At 58.4% G+C, this 15,855-nt stretch overlaps 2 protein-coding genes across 20 annotated transcripts in view; one reads left to right on the plus strand and one right to left on the minus strand.

Moving 5' to 3' along the window:
- The first annotated feature begins 6 nt into the window (after positions 1–6).
- SPACA9 (sperm acrosome associated 9) lies at positions 7–9,501 on the plus strand. Of its 11 annotated transcripts, none has more exons than XM_049638372.1 (6): positions 492–608; positions 1,793–1,943; positions 5,194–5,374; positions 7,085–7,287; positions 8,029–8,176; positions 9,454–9,501. In XM_049638372.1, the coding sequence occupies exons 3-6, from the start codon at positions 5,231–5,233 to the stop codon at positions 9,484–9,486; spliced, it is 528 nt and encodes a 175-aa protein (XP_049494329.1). In that variant the 5' UTR covers positions 492–608; positions 1,793–1,943; positions 5,194–5,230; the 3' UTR covers positions 9,487–9,501. The 11 variants fall into 11 exon arrangements, with proteins under 11 accessions (XP_049494299.1, XP_049494309.1, XP_049494291.1 ...); XM_049638399.1 differs by lacking the exon at positions 9,454–9,501 and adding an exon at positions 8,986–9,059 and having other exon boundaries at positions 494–608; XM_049638342.1 differs by lacking the exons at positions 492–608; positions 9,454–9,501 and adding an exon at positions 7–87 and having other exon boundaries at positions 8,029–9,059.
- Positions 9,502–9,955: 454 nt separating this feature from the next.
- TSC1 (TSC complex subunit 1) overlaps positions 9,956–15,855 on the minus strand; it is a 50,104-nt gene continuing 44,204 nt past the window's right edge. For 8 of the 9 annotated variants that reach the window (XM_049638192.1, XM_049638187.1, XM_049638150.1 and 5 more), the window contains 2 exons: positions 15,653–15,814; positions 9,956–15,281 (listed from right to left, as the gene is read on the minus strand). In XM_049638192.1, coding sequence (XP_049494149.1) covers positions 14,768–15,281; positions 15,653–15,814 — 676 coding nt within the window. In that variant the 3' untranslated portion in view covers positions 9,956–14,767. The remainder of the gene's footprint in view (positions 15,282–15,652; positions 15,815–15,855) is intronic. The other variant, XM_049638182.1, reaches the window with a different exon arrangement.

Here is a 15,855-nt window from a genome sequence, read left to right on the forward strand (position 1 = left end):
CGTCGCGTCATCAGCGCGCGCCCGCGGGGCTCGAACCGGGCCTCGTTCCCGGCTCCGTGGCCCGCGCGCTCAGCTGCGGGGGGCCAGGTGCTTCCCTGGGGGCGGGTGCTTCCCCGTGCCGGCCTCGCACTGCGGTCTGTGCGTCTCAGGAGGTGGCCCTCCAGCCTTCTAGGACCAGAGGTGCCCCCAGGAGGGCCCCAGGTGCCGAGACGCCCAAGGGGGCACGTCGGCCCTCCGTGGGGGCGGGAGGCGGGTCGTGCGCTGGTCCCGCCGTCGCGCCCCGACCTGGGCGTTGGGCGCTCCGCGGGCCAGCCCGGCTCTGCTCTCTGGGCCTCAGTTTTCCCACCTTTAAAGCGAGTAGGGGTTGGGGAAGGCTGTGGAAAAGGTAGGGGAGTCCCTGGGGCGAACGGGAAGGCGGGCACTCGCGGGGCGAGGCAGGGCTGCCACGTGACCCGGTTGCTATGGCACCCGCGGGAACAATCGGGCCCGCGGCCCCGCCCCACCCACCAACCTTCCCGACCCTGGGAAGAGCCCCTCCCGGGCCCCAGACACCCTCGGAGGCACTCGGGTTTCGGGGAGCTCTGTGAGTGAAGGCCGGCCTAGGACCAGTAAGGTTAAAGCGCACCACCCCCCCCCCACCTCCGCCGAGCCCTGGGGGGAGGAGGGAAGGGAGCGGAAGGAACCCCGATGCCGCCCCTGGTGGGTGGGACGTGGTGGAGGAAGGAGCGCTTCGAATCGCGTCAATCCCCAGCGGGACTGGGGCAGCCTGGTATGGGACGCGGCGCTGAGCTGGGAAATCCAGCTTTTGTCTGTTGCCATTTTTAGAAGGAGCTGCCGGTTTTGAGCTGTGTTCTTAACAAAACTATGGGGTAGGTACATGATGGACGGGGCGTCTGGCTTCTGTGATACAGAATGCCCCGGGTTCGACTCCCGGCTCCACCCGTGTGAGCCTTTTCTGGGCACCACTTTCCTCCCCTGTGAAGTGGGGATTGTGGAAGGATTCCGTGAGCGCATATGCCTGAAGTACGGGCTCCTGGCGTGTATTAAGGGCACAGCGCATCGGGGCTACTATTTAGTAGTAACTTCATTTAATATTTGCACCAGCCCCCAGGAATAAGTACCTTCATTCCCATCTTACAGGTCAGAAATTGGAGGATCAGAATGGTGAACAAATAGTTGACCGTAAGACCTGGGGCAAGTCATTTCCCATGTTTGGGTCTCTTTTCTCATCAGTTGTAGACCATAAAGCGTTAGAATCAGAAGTCCCCTTGATATTCTAATCCAATCGCCCTTGTTTTATAGATAAAGTGAGGTCCAGAAAGGGGGAAACTCTTGGCCAAGTTCACTCATTAACCAGAGGCAGAGCCAGGGCTGGCGTCTTGACTCCTAGCCAAAAGCCTTTCCCAGCAGCCACTAAGTGCCCAGAGACATGCCCTCCGACTGTAAAAGGCTGCAAATCCGCCTCTTCCCCTCAGGACCGCTTCCTCAAAGCGCGCACACCTTGGTTGGCTTGTCAAAACCAACTGCAAAGACAGCTGGGGAAGAAAAGGAAGCCCCCCCCCCCCCGCCCCGCCCAAACAAAGAACACAACAATCAAACCTGCAATTTGCACTGGAGAGGTTCAGTTTGCTTCCTGGACATTTCTGAAATGACTTGCCTTTCTCCTCATTTATTTTAAGCCCTAGGCGCTTTTCATACCACGATTTAATCTTCTTTAGCAGCCTGGAAAAATACAAATCAATTAAAGCCTAAAACCTATTGGGTAATCATTTTTTCCTTCCTCCTCCCCCAGATCGAGAAGTGCCTGCACCCTGTGCCTTTCATCCAGACTAATTTGGCTGCAGTAACTCGTTCAAGGGACGATCACTTTGGATAGCTTATTACAGCTCTTCTCACGACATTTCCTGGCGTGCATGTCACAAGTCGCTAGGATCAAGAACCAAGTCAGTTTTGCTCTCAGGGGCTCTTGGGGCCACCAGCCAAGGTCGTGCTGTATCCTTGGAGAAGTTGACAGCCCCGGGAAGCCCCGGGAGGGTGGCAGGGAGCCAGACACGCAGGGCAGGCCCCTGAACACTAGGGGAGGGGGGGAGCAGAGAACAGTCTGTGCAAGTGGAAACGAGGCCCAGGGGTCCAGCTGGTGCGTGACCCCTAGGAGGGCTTGGGCAGCTTTTTGGGCATTCGGTATCCCTTCCACCCCAGCCACCCACTCCCGGCCTTGGGTCAGTCTGATGTCTGGCATGTCTGTCTCTATGGACCGTCACGGAGGGAGGGATCCAAGAGCCCAGACTTTATAAAGTGAGGCAGAGCTGAGTGGGGAATCCGGGCTTGCTCACTTCTAGCGGGGTGACCTCAGCTTCATCGTCTGTCACGTGGGGATCATCAGGTACCGTTCGGAGAGCTGTGGTGAGGATTCCATGCAGGGCCAGGGTTCTCCTAGAGCCCCGTCGATAGTCACTGCCGTGGGGAGGGTTGGGGCGGGTGTTCAGGACCTCACTGCAGGCTGGAGCATGGCTCTCGTCTGCCCCCCGCCACCCACCCACCTCCGTAAAGCACCCTCCTGCAGACCGCACTTAGCCCTTCGGCCCAACGTGCCCATCCCACTGCCCTGCTTCCTTTTCCCTTTGGCAGCGCTCTTATCCACAACACTGTTCGGTGGCTCATCCTTGTTGTCCGCCTCCCACTCTGAAAGATAAATTCCAGGGAAGAGGGGCTTGTCTATTTAGTTCCCTGCCGTGTATATAGCCCAGCACTCAGAATCGGGGCCGGCATACGATAGGCCCTGCAGAAGGGGTGAGTGAACAAACGAATGGAAGCCTGAAGTCCTTCTGACCCCTCTGGCCTTCAGGGGTTCTCGCAGCTCTGCCTGACGCTTGGGGGTTCCCCCGGCCTGCCCTGCCCACTGCCTCCTGCACTCGCTCACAATAGTCCCAGGTCACCCCCTCCTAATGCCCCTCCCCCCTCCTCTCCTCTCCCGGAGCTCAAGCCCTCCGCAGACTCTGCTGCTCTCAGGGTGTGCACCGTGCCTGTTGTGGCCTGCCCCTGCCATTGTGTGCCCACTGTAATCACAGCAGCTTTGGTTGCTCTGACAACCAGGCGCTGCTGCGTTCCGCCTGCGAGTTCCGTCCGCCTGCGAGTTCCGCCTGCACCTCGCACAGTGCTCGCCCCAAGGCCCGGAGGCTGCGGCCGTTACTTCCCCGTAGCGCATTAGCACTCAGAGGCTCACCCCAAGGCCGGCCGGAAGTAGTGGAACCAAGATCTGAACCCAGGACTATGAATAGACCTTGGGTTCTTAGCCACCAAGCACAGCTCTGAGCCTTATGGGGAAGGCCAGACTGAAAGCACAACCCCCCCCTCGCCCCCACCCGGAAACCCACCTGTGTGCTGTGCTCTGACCTTTCTTTTTTAGAAGCATTTTTTTTTATTAACTTATTTTTTATTTTTTTAAATTTACATCCAGATTAGTTAGCATATAGTGCAACAGTGATTTCAGGAGTAGATCCTTAGTGCCCCTTATCCGTTTCGCCCGTCCCCCCTCCCACCACCCCTCCAGCCACCCTCAGTCTCTTCTCCGTATTTATGAGTCTCTTCTGTTTTGTCCCCCTCCCTGTTTTTTATATTATTTTTGTTTCCCTTCCCTTATGTTCATCTGTTTTGTCTCCGAAAGTCCTCATATGAGTGAGGTCATATGATTTTTGTCTTTCTCTGACTCTCTAATTTCACTTAGCATAATACCGTCCAGTTCCAGCCACGTAGTTGCAAATGGCAAGATTTCATTCTTTTTGATGGCCGAGTAATACTCCATCGTGTATATAGACCACATCTTCTTTCTCCATTCTTCCATCAGTAGACATTTGGGCTCTTTCCATCCTTCGGCTATCGTCGATAGTGCTGCTATAGACATGGGGGTGCATGTGCCCCTTCGAAACAGCACACCTGTATCCCGTGGATAAATTGTGCTCTGACTTTTCTAGGTCTTCAACCCCCAAGTCACTTGTAAGCCCTGGGCCCAGACCAGGCAAGGCGAGTCATGTGAAGGGGTGCCCCAAACTCCAATAATCAAGGCAAATCACATTTAAAAACATCAAAATCCATGCAAAGTCCACTTCTGTCGCCAAAAATGTAAAGACGGGATCAGTTTTACTCATTCCTTCCGCCTCGGGCTCCAGTATGGCACAGCCCCAGACCCCATCCCGTCTTTAAAATCCTGACGCTTTGCGGCCTCCTCTTTGGTGTTAACTTTTATTTCTTTAAATAGCACGTTAAATGTTTTTCCCTCGCTCGACTGCTGGGTTTTCTGGTGCCTCGCCCTGGCCCAGGCCCCCACCGCACCCCCCCAACCCCGGCGCCCCTTCCCACTTGCCCACTTCCGGCAGGGGGCTGAGTGGGCAGGAAACCAGTGTCCTGCCCGGCCCGGGACCAGGCCCACCCCCCTGAAGCCGCAGCCAGTGCGAGCAAACACAGGCACTGTGGCTCCCAGGGGTGGCCTGGGCACTGCGGCTGAATGCACTGTGTTGTATTTACAGTAGGCCTGCTGAGGTCCTGGGGTGCCATCGTCCGGGCCTAACCCGCACAGGTCAGCTCCCAGCCCTCCCCAAGTTCTCGGAGTTGCCGCTCCCGTCGCGTCCTGGAGGCCAACTTCTGATCTGCCCTTGCGTTTCCTTTCGTCCCTCTTTTTGCCACAGAGATGCCCTCCCTGCTCCAGCCCTGCTCTGGGCTCAGGATGCGGAGGCCGACACAGTGGAGGGAAATGCCTCCCGTCTCCCTCGGGCCTCCTCCTCTCCGCCTGGGTGGGGCCTCCCAGGAAGCCTGGAGCGTGTTCTTCCCCACCCCTGCCCTTGCCAGGTGTCCCGGCCCCTTGCGCCCGCCAGCACCCCTGGCCTTGGCTTGGCCTCCTCCGACCCGTTCACACGGAGCACGTCTGGCGCCGTGGGTGTGGGTGTGGGTGGGCGTCCACAGTGTGGAGAAATCCTTGGCCACGCTTGAGGGAAGGATGTCATGGTTCGTGGCAAAGAACGTGTCCTTGGAGGGAAAAGGGACTTGGGTCCTGGATCGCCTGGGGGATCTGGAGTGAGTGCAGGAGGGAGGGGGGACGCCGAGAGGGGCCGTGGGCATGCCGGTCTGACACTCCAGAGCGGGGTCTGCAATCTGGGGCCTCATCGCTGTGTTCTCCGCCCCCCCCCCCCGCCCTGGCAGATTCTCGTCCTCCCGTAAATGACCGCTGAGGAAGACCATGAATGAGACGAAGGAGTCCCTGCGAGGCATCGAGCAGAAGTACAAGCTCTTCCAGCAGCAACAGTTCACGTTCATCGCTGCTCTGCAGCACTGCAGGGAGAACGCCCACGACAAGATCCGGCCCATCTCCAGCATCGCACAGGTGGCGCCTCGTGGGCTGGCGGGCGGTGGGGCCGGGCTCTTGGGGACCTGCCGGGCCCAGCGACTCCTGGGCGACACCTTGCACGGAGGGTGAAACGGCTGAGGCCCGGAGAGGGCAGGCGTGTCTGTGCCGGGATCAGGACTCAGATCCTGACGAGGCGGGAACGGGCCCTTCGTTCCCTCACCACATATGTGAGTAAATACCAAAGCGGGCTGGAGACTCTGCCGGCCAGGGTTCGGGTCCCGGCTCAGCCACACGCCCCCTCTGTGACCTTGGGCCAGTGAGTCACCTCTCTGTGCCCCAGCTGCCTCATCTGGAAAAGACGGGGTGTGCGGATTTAAGGAGCTCGTGAGGGAGCCGCTCAGCCAGTGTCTGACGCCCGTGGTCCCAGCAGTGGGATCCCACTGGGGTTTGAGAAACCGAACCGCCAAGCACCTGGCGCCTCCCGTTTGCAGACATTGTCACCTGACCCGGGTCTCCCTGTGAGTTAGCTGCCATCCCAGTTTGCGGGACCTGGAGGCCTGGAGACGGAGCTCGCCCTCCAGGAAGGAGCACACACCTAAGTGGGACCCCCTCCCGCCTCCGGCCGCCGGGGAGTCGGCTTCTGGAAGGCCAGCTGCTCACAGCGCTGGCGGGGCGTGGGGACCAGGGCTCAGAACCGCTTAGGAGAAGCACACAGGCCCCAGAGATAGCAACCCCTGCTGGCAACATCCTTCAACAAAAACCCTCCCTTCCGCTGTGCTTGAATATTCCTCCCAGATCTTTAACGTGAGAAATTTTAAACCTACAGAAAATACCCTCTTTCCCCTGAACCGTGTAGTTGTAAATCAGGCTCAGACTTCCAGGGAGGGGCACGGCCGGGTTTTCAGCGTCAGGATGGAGCATGTGAGACCCCTCCCCACAGCCGCGGCTCAGAATCTACGGGAGCCAGAGTGACCCCGCCCCTCAGACGCACAGGGGCGTGGCCTTCTCACCCAAGGTTCAACGAAGGGCGTGACCCCGCCCCTCAGACGCACAGGGGCGTGGCCTTCTCACCCTAGGTTCAACGAAGGGCCGCGACAAACGGTGGCCTCAGGCTCCGACTCTGCCTGTGAAGTGTCGATTCTCGGCCCTCACCTGGCACCCCCCCACCCCACCCCCACCCCCGGACCTGGGTCATCCAAAGGTGACCTGCCCACACACACCTGGTAGCGCAGGGACTCTGCTCTGTTGTAGTTACACCGGCTGGCAGGCTCCTCCCCGCCCTCCTCGGGTCCCCCGGCGGCTGTCAGAGCCTCTCCCCCTTCACAAAGCTGCTGTTCTTGGAAGGAGCCATTCGGATCATTTGGGAAGACGTCCCTGAGCAACTGAAAGGCAGCTTGGAGGAGGGAGGGGAGGCCCCCGGCGGGGACCGGGAGGGGAGGGGAAGCGTTCGTGAAATGGGCCAGATATTCCCGCGGGCACCAGGCTTGTAGGCTTCAGGTGGGGGTGTTGGCAGACCCAGCCAGCCCAGCGCTCTCGGGGTGCCTGGGACACGCAGTGACATTAACTGTACGTAGTGGCCTGTGAGTCCACATGCATCATTGTGCCTGCATCTCCCCTGTGACGACTCTGGGAGGGTACGAGGAACTGGGGGGGGGGGGGGGGGGGGGAACGCTCCTGGATGTTTGGTCCCCAAACCAGCTGGGGGCCGGTGGTACCTCCTGAGCTCCCCCCACCTGGCCCCTGCAGGTGCAGAGCTACATGGAACATTACTGCAACAACTCCACGGACCGGCGCATTCTGCTCATGTTCCTGGACATCTGCACAGAGCTAAGCAGGCTGTGCCAGAACTTCGAGGCCCTGCACTCTGGCACCCCGGTCACCAACAACCTGCTCGAGAAGTGCAAATCCCTGGTTAGCCAAAGCAATGACCTAAGCAGCCTGCGAGTGAAGTAAGTGGCTTCTGGGCCTGTCCCGGAGGCGTCAGCAGCATGTGGACGTGGGGAGGGCGGTGGGGTGAGGATGGGAGGGAGGGGTCCCACAGGAAGGACACTTCTCTCCAGAGGACAGGAATGTCGGGACTGATGGGTCTTGTGGCTACTGTCCAGCACCGCCCCCCGCCCCGAGGTGGGGAACCTGAGGCCCACCGATGTACCCAAAGGGCCAACCCAACAAATCCTCTTACCGAAAACAAGGGACGCTGAGGCCCCACATACAGTGAGACACAGACGAGCCAGCACCGGGCAAGGGGAGGGGGAGTCACAGAGCAGATGTTCCCAGAAGCCCACGGAGAAGCGGGACTTCTGGAGCCCGTCCCTGTGGGCATCTGGGCCTCAGCACCGCCCAGTGTGGCTCCCTCATTCCGAGCCCTGGGGAGTCCTCAGCACAAAGCACCGTATTCTGGAGGATGCTGTTTAGTTACTGGGAATAAGGAGAGTCGGAGGGACTAAGCACATTTTGGAGCCGTTACGGCTTTCCACGGCCCCTAATCCGGGTCTCTACGACCACAGGCCAGTGGTTCAAGAATCTTGTCTTGAACCTATGCCTGGCATAGAGATGCCAGGACTACCTACGGTCCGTGGCCCCGCGAGCCCGCCGAGCCACAGCGTCTGGAACCTCCCTGGGGATTGGAATGTGTGGTCAGGATTAGACAGTGCCCCGGTCTGGAAGAGCCCCCTCTTGCCACCCTGCAGGTACCCTCACGATGTGGTGAACCACCTCAGCTGTGACGAGGCTAGGAACCATTACGGAGGCGTTGTCAGCCTCATCCCCATGGTCCTAGACTTGATGAAAGAATGGATCGCCCACTCGGAGAAGCTGCCCCGCAAAGCTGTGCAGCACGTGAGTGAGCCCCAGGCACGCCAGGAAGCCACCGCAGCAGCCGCTCCGCCTTCCCGGACCATGAGCACCCAGTCTTGGTTAAGAAAACACCACCTTAGGCAACTTACAAAACACAGCCCCAAACCAAGGGGGAAAGACAACGGATGTCCAAAACCTCCCTGGAGACCACCTGGCGGGAAGCTGTAACTCAGAGCTGGCGCCCTGCTGAGCCCCGCGTGTTGGGGTGGGGGGGGGGTGCCGACTCTTCACTTGGGCTCCGGTCATGGCAACTGACGAACCCCAAAGGGGACTGCCCAATATACCACTGAGAACCCGTCTCCCTCTCGCTCACTTTTAACTTCTCACCGCTCCACGCCTCTGGGCTTCAGGCTCTGCGCCAGCTTCCAGTGTTGCCGGGAGAGGCTGGCGAGAGCCGGGGCACTGGCCCGCCTAGGCGCTCCGGGAGCTCCAGGCCAGCGCCCTGCCAGGCCCGCCTCTCCAGGCAGAGCCACCAAGCGGGAGGCCACAGGGCTCCTCTCCCGCCGCTGCGGCCACTGTAGGGTCCCTCCGTCCGCCGGGATGCTGGGGGCCGGCGCGGTAAACTTCCTCAGTGTCATTAGGTGTCTGGACCCAAGGGGGAACGAACCTGCCTCTGCTCTCCTTTACTTGGGGGAGGGAGGCCATGAGAGGGGCCGGAAGGACTCTGCGGCTCCCAAGTAAGACAGTCCCTTGGTTTCCGGGGCGCAGTCAAGGCCCTGACATCGTAGCCTGCGTCTCTGGCCTCCGAGCCGCTGGAAGTACTGTCTGACTGTTGGTTTTTCCCTTCGCAGGGGGCGACTTAGATTCTGTATTCTTGCTTCCTCGGGGGCGACCGTCAAGAATAAAAAATGTTCTCCCACCTGTCTGCCTGCCTTGGTTTCCTGGGACCTCTCCCTTAAAGAAAACTACGCTTATCCTAAGACATCAGAGGACACTGGGCAGTGGGCTCACAAGCAAAACCGCCAGCAAAGAGCAACCGCTAGAGACGGGAGTCCGCTCTCAGGAGGTTGAAGCCACAGCGCCCCCGCCCAGGCCAGCGCGGTAACTCCCGTAGTTAGTTAGAACGCACCGGGACGAGAACCCGAATAGGTATCAGGGTTCTGCGACAAAATTAAAAGCTGCCACCTCCCAGTCTTTATCTCAAAGGAGCCGCTTCCGTCGTTAAAATGGTCAGAGCGCACCCATTTCCAGGGACAGCTGGAAACGTATGTTCCAGGGAAGGGACGGTGAGGCGAGGCTGCATCTAACAATTGTTTCAGGTGGTTTCCCGCCTTCTTCCAAACACCTGGTGACATCATGGCGGCCGCCAGCTGCACCGTTTCCTTGACACGCTCACAGAACACAACGGCAAGGCTCAGGGTTGGTAAGCTCTCCGTGATCTCGGTGCCACCTGGGCTCAACCCGACGGCCAGCCAACCCCTTAGGGCGGCAAGCACGCTCCGAGCGCAAGAGGGGACAGCAGCGCGGGCCCGGCAGGCCGTCCGGCCGAGCGGGTCTCGGGGGAGAGGGCTCCGATCACGTCTCCCACGGCACCGGGCCACTCTTTGGGGGCAGGCGGGAACGTGAGGCGGATTAAGTAGGATCCGTGGTGGTGTGCCAGGTAACTTTCTAGAACAAAAAGGGTCTGACAGCACCTCCTCCAGCCGCTCGGGGTAACCAACCAAGCCAGACCTGAGGCTTCTGCATCTTTGGGTGGGTCCCAACTCCGCCTAGGAGCCCCTCCGAGGCCAGTACGGGTCACTTCACGTCAACACAGCAGAGTAGTGCAAAACAATAGATTTTTATTTGTTCACAGTTAAACACAAGCAACTGCCTTGACATTTTAGAACATCCTAAGAAGGACAGCAAACCCTTTTGATTCCAACTCCCATTCACTAAGATTGTACCATTTTCTCTTGCAGCTCATGTTTATGGCATCTGACGTGGATTGTTTGACATGCTTTTAAGATCGAGGCGAGAAGGTTTAAACCTTTTGACGAGAGAGGACTTTCTCAAATTTAACTAAAAGCAATCAATTAAAAAAACTTTTTTTTCCACTGATGGGGACCCCTTTAAACTGCAAGTTAGCCACATGTGGTTGATCGTTGATCCATGATTGAGTTATAAAACTAGATTACGTCTTAGCAAAATCTGTTCCTCCGTAATATGCTTATGGTCCGCAGAAGTCTTCTGAAAAGTGATCACTGATTCTTTCTAGTGCAAAATGCCCGGCCGCCTCTTGATAAGCAGAAGTTTCTGCTGCACAGAGCAGCGCGTACCCTCCTGTCCAAACACTGTAGCAAGGTGGGGGAAGGGAGGGGGGCTCAAACTCTCCGGGGTCTCCTCTAAAAGATCTGTTCCAATGCTTCAACTAGTCTACGTATCCCAGAGGGTGGACCATTTGGTAGCAACGGGAAGAGAAGGGGGCAGAGAGCTCCTCTGCCGTCATTCATTGGTTTCAAGGCCAAAAGCGGTCACGGGCACAGGCTTCTGATGTAGCTACAGCCAGTCTTCCCTCAGGTGAGCTTGTACAGACCATAGACGGCGGGGAAAACACAGATACCCTGCTCTCCCCGCACATGTCACAGAGTCACGGACGGGGACACTGGGAACAAGGGTCACAGCAGCAGCCTCAGGGCCGGGCCCCGACCTAAACTGGCTCTTTGCCTCAGAGAAAAGCGCCATCCGGTGCAGTGGGGAGGGGAGGGCTCACGGTACAGAGCTGGGGCGGGGGGGTGGCGCGTAAACAGGTACTCGGACATGTTCCAGAGACACGTCCTGGCACTCGCTGCCGGTCAGTTTCGAGCGTGTGCCTCGAGAGTGAAAGGGCAGCAGAGGAGGTGTGCTGGTGGGGGCCGTTCCACGAGCCCGCTCTCTTCCCCGCACGAGACGTGCTCTGGGTGGGGTGGGGCTTCTCCGGGGAGCACTCCGAAGAGGGGCTGGCCTGTCCCCGAACATCCCAGGGCGGGTGGCCCTCCACCTCGACTGTGCTTCTGGACCAAGCCTGCCCTCTGCCCACACCCTCCATAACCTGCCCTCGCTTCTGCCCACCTCCCGGTGCTTTCCGTCAAAAGAACGGTCATCTTGTGGCTTCGAGCGGTAGGTTCTAGTATTTGGTAAAAACTCCTGCTGGCTAGTCACAGCACATGCTAGATGCTCTCCGCAGAAACGCCCAACGTTTTATTCGGCGAGCCTGAACCCCTGCGGCCCGGCTCACAGGGACCCGTCGCCCCACTGTCCTAGTCGCCCCCTTCTACACGACTGTGAGACCCTGGCCTTTTGTGACAAAAACACCGGAAGCTACACGGGCTGGGGCAAATGGGGACGGAGCAGGGTCCGGGGTTTGGTCCGTCGTTGGGATTCTGCCCCCCGGGGCGCTGCCCTCCAGGCCGGCCGGCCGGCCGGCCGGCCGGCGGCACAGTGGGCTCTGTTCCAGCATCCGCGGCGTCCAGTCTACCTGCCCGGGAGAGCCGCGCCCTCTCCCCTGCACACGGTCCGCTGCCGCGGCTCACGCGGGAGCTTACCGGTCCTTTCTCTCTGCACGCACAGGGCCTCCAAAGAACCCTCAGCTGGCAAAGCGAGCAAGGTCACGTCCGCCCGCCGCACGAGGCCGGTCCTAGCACTCATCCGCGAGGAAACCTTTAAAAACCTCTTGCCCCAAGAAACGACCTTTGTCTCCTACCTTTGTTTTCTGACTCCTGGATAGATCTGTCTTCCGGTGCTATGCTAACCAAGTTTACAGGCTGCACGGCAGAACCCCGTCAAAAGCTTTTTAAAAATCCCTAAAAGCTCTGAGAGAGGTCCACGTGCTCATGTCCCGTGGCAGATTCAGGACCACGTTTTCTCTATGGAGACCACGCTGCCACTCCCCACCCCCCACCCCCCCCCCCCCCCCCCGCCCCACGAATGATACTGTAGTGCTCCTTTTTAAAACAAAATTCATGCTGCCCAAGAAGCAGACTCTGGCCTCCTCAGGGCCTGTGCCGACCCCAGTTAGTGTCGGGCGGGGAGCAGAGTAGGTTACACACACGGGCCAAAGGGCTTCGAGGTGGGCAAGCTCTGGGGCCGCCCAGCCCTGCTGTGTGCGACAGAAGGCTGCTCAGACGGTGTGAAGACATGCTCCGGCCCTGACAGTAATCATTCCGAGACATCTGGCCCACCGGTTCCCGGGCCTGAATTCTGTCTCTGGTGTTCCTCTATCATCACCTTCCTATCCTCAGAAAGACTCACGGCAGCACGATCAAGTGACCTGTTGATTCCTGGCGAGTTTATCGTTTTCAAAACTAAACCAAACCTTATGTTGACTCGAGTCCTCTGCAACATGCGAGCCTCCATTTGGAAGACGGGAAACTTCAACGTGCCTCCAGGCCTCGCCCGCCCCCCGCCCTAGCTGAGTGAGACACACGGCCTCCTAGAACCCAAAGGAAGTGGAGTGCAGCTCCTTGGGCCGACGGCTGGGTTGCAGGCAGGTGCCGAGGGCCCTGGGCACGGAGACCGGCCCACGGAGAGCCCCCTCGCCACCCTGCCGCCTCCTTCCCTGTATTTTTACAATCTGCCCCGTTTTTAAGGATGTTCTTTCTTTCTTTACATTGGCCTCTGCCGTTACCAGTTAATCAGGGAAAGGGCTTTGATCGAAGCGCCCGGTGTCTCTGTTTCGTGGCACGGGCCTCTTGGGCTGGGGGAGGGTGAGCATTTTGACCCGGTTTCAGTACTTATCCTGTAACATTTTTTTTCCTTTCTGAATTTGTTCGTGCTTTCTTTTTCTAAAAAGGAACTAGGAAATAGGATGTATTCGGTTTTAAGCTTTCCTTTGGATGAAGCTGAATTAAACATGTGGGGTTAATAAACAGTCCACAAGGGACATCCAGCGGCAACTGTGGGACCAGGTGGGGCTGAGCACAGTCGGGCACACAGCCTCTCCTGGGCTGGGAACCGGTCACACCTGAAGATCCTGTCCTGAGGAGGCCCCTGCACCTGTGCCGTCGTGGTGACACAGAGTCTCTCGTTACCTAGCCCCCTCTGGTCAGGCTGCTAGAATATTTACTGCAATGCTTTACCAAAAAAAAAAAAAAAAAAAAGACTTTTACCCTCACGTGCTGGAAGCTTCTGGATGCAGTAAGATTTCGTACCATTACAGTCCGTCTTTTCCCTCTTCGTGGCTGAGCCCTCGTATACTTTTAACTAAGAGAATAAAAAGAGAAAACCCAGGTTCATTGGCTCTTTCCTATGAGTCTCTACTGGCCTCAGCTGGGACACTAAAGCAACAGCTCTTGGGCTTCCAGAAGTTACCTCGGGAGCCTCTGTTGAGTTCAGGTGCCGGGCTGGGGGCGTCTCCCCCAAGCACGCGTGGGCCTTTGTCAACACTCGCCAGGACGTGGCCCTAAAACACTTTGCCATTACTGACGTGGAGCGGGGGGGAGGGGAGGGGGCACAGCAGCGTGCTCCCCGGAGAGTCGGCCCCAGAAAGCTAGGCTGGTGTGAGAAAGCTGTTACCTTTTTGGTGGTCTAGAACACGTAACGGCAAGGCAGCTCCACCAGCCTGAGAAGCAATGGTCATTTGAACGTTAAAGAAACTCTGGGCCTTCAGAGCCTTTCCGCCGCGGCATCACCGAGAAGCAGGCACGAACGAGGGACTCACAAGAACACAAAGGGAGAGAGGCAGATGGATGGAGGGGTTGAACCACGAGGCTCAGCTGGCACAGCCCCGTCCGAGGGGCAGCTCCTGGTCCCCAAGAGCTTCTCGGGCAATGGCTCGAGCCACCACCCGCCTCCCCTCCTGCAGAGAACGGTTTTACCACCCCACGGCAGCCTGGTTGAGCAGTCGCAGCTTTCGAACAAACGCCAAATAAATAAGAGGTAGCGGGGAAGGAGGGACAGACATTCCCAGAGAGGGGGACGGGCTCCACGGGGCCAGCTATGGACTTCTCTAACAACAGACATTTGTTCACACACAACTTTCTAGGAAGCTTATCAGAACCGCCAACAGAACATTAAGGGTGAATAAACCTTTGTTTGGCTAGATCTGCTGCTTTAGATGCTGAACTTCAGAACCAAAAGCAGGGAAAAAGTCTCACGTAAAAAAGCTTCCACGTGAAGGTGACCAGCTTCGCGAGCCACATCCTCGTGGAAAGGGACAAAACCAGACTTACCTGCAACACCACCAGTGACCTGGGCTAACGGAGAGCCAACCCGTTCTCTGAGTTTCGGGAAAGGACAGAGTGGTGTGTTAGACTCAAAGATTAAATTTGGCCTCATATTGCACACGTTCAAAGGGCGCAACCACTGCGGGGGAGGCAGAAAGTGAAGCCACTGAGGAGCACGGACTGGCCCTCGGATTAGCCCACATTGACCCTCGGATTAGCCCACACTACTGGGTAAAAGAAAAGGCGGGGAGCGGGTCGAGGGGAAAGTTGAGAGGCATTTCAATGCCAGATCCAAAAACCATTCTGCATTCAGTCAACTGTGAAAAGGAACCCCAGCCCATTTCCACGGCGTGAGCCAGCCACCCAGACCCTGGAAATGGGGAGGCCTGGGAACGTGCATTCACACCTCCTGTTCCACGCCAGCAGTCTGCGAGTTAACACTGATTGACCGTCATCCTTCGCTGTGTTCATGATGAGTCTCGTTGTAGTCCATGATGTGCAGCTGTCCAACACTGTCCGGGGTCGGGGGGGAGGGGTGCGGGCCGTCTAGGCTCGGGGGGGCCTTGCCTTCCGCACCCGGGTCTTGGCCCGGTTCTGTCTTTAGCGTTTCAGAAAGGCTACTGATGGTCACGCTGTCCTCGTCACACTGGCTCTCGCTCTTATTACGAAATAACTCTCGCGCCTTCCTGCCCAGGAAGCTTTTCGAACTGGGAAGGGAGCCGACGGTGGTCGGGATGCTGGTGGCGGGCTCTCCCGTGGTCGTCTCCCACCGACTGCCGAACGGGCCCGCCCTCTGGCTGGGGGGCTTCTCCGGGGTCGAGAGCTCGCCGCTGCCGCCCCCTCTGCTTCCACCGCCGCCCCGCACACCGGCGGGCCTGGGGGGCTTGGTCTCGCCGTTGTGGCCAGGTGCCTCTTCGTTGTGCCCTGTTACAGAATCCGAGCAGCCGTCCTTACAACAGGCAAGCCTGTAAGAAAGCCGGGGAGGACGAAAGGGGTGGTGTTGGCAGCGTCTGTGTTCCGGAGGCACGCACGCGGACACTGAAGGCAGCGCTTCAGAATGGAGAGCCCGAGCGTGAGGTCTCAACGAGGGAAACCGAGTCACGACGAGGGACAGCAGAGGAGATTGCACATGTGAGCACTTCTGTGACCACATCCAGCGATCCAGGGGCAAGGACGGGGACGCACAGAGACAGCTGGGAGCCGTGAGCAAAAGGAAACCGAAGTGCCACAGCCCCGCCGGATCCAGGGGGACGGCTCTTTACGCCCCACGACACGGGCCCTGTTCTGCTGCTGACGCGGCCGAGGCACAGGCCGCTGGCGCCACCTCTGTTCTTACCTTTCTTCTGCCGCTTCTGCCGCTTCTGCGTTTTCTTCTTCAAGTTTCTTCAGGAGGCTGTCCTTCTCCAACCTGCCGTACAAATCTAAGATCTCCAACTCAAACACCTGGCTGATCCTCTTCTGAGCCTCATACCTGCTCTCTGCCGCCTGCAGCTGTCCTCTGAAACACAGACGGCCCCAAATATAGGAAGCTTTGCATAA

This window comes from Panthera uncia, chromosome D4 (assembly GCF_023721935.1).
Source record: "Panthera uncia isolate 11264 chromosome D4, Puncia_PCG_1.0, whole genome shotgun sequence".
In the NCBI taxonomy this organism is placed as follows: domain Eukaryota; kingdom Metazoa; phylum Chordata; class Mammalia; order Carnivora; family Felidae; genus Panthera; species Panthera uncia.

Bases quoted from the DNA above. Each gene is read 5' to 3' on its own strand.
- SPACA9 (XM_049638342.1), top strand. From the start codon at position 5,231: ATGAATGAGACGAAGGAGTCCCTGCGAGGCATCGAGCAGAAGTACAAG. The intron at 5,375-7,084 runs GTGGCGCCTCGT...TGGCCCCTGCAG, and splicing joins CCATCTCCAGCATCGCACAG to GTGCAGAGCTACATGGAACA. The intron at 7,288-8,028 runs GTAAGTGGCTTC...GCCACCCTGCAG, and splicing joins CTAAGCAGCCTGCGAGTGAA to GTACCCTCACGATGTGGTGA.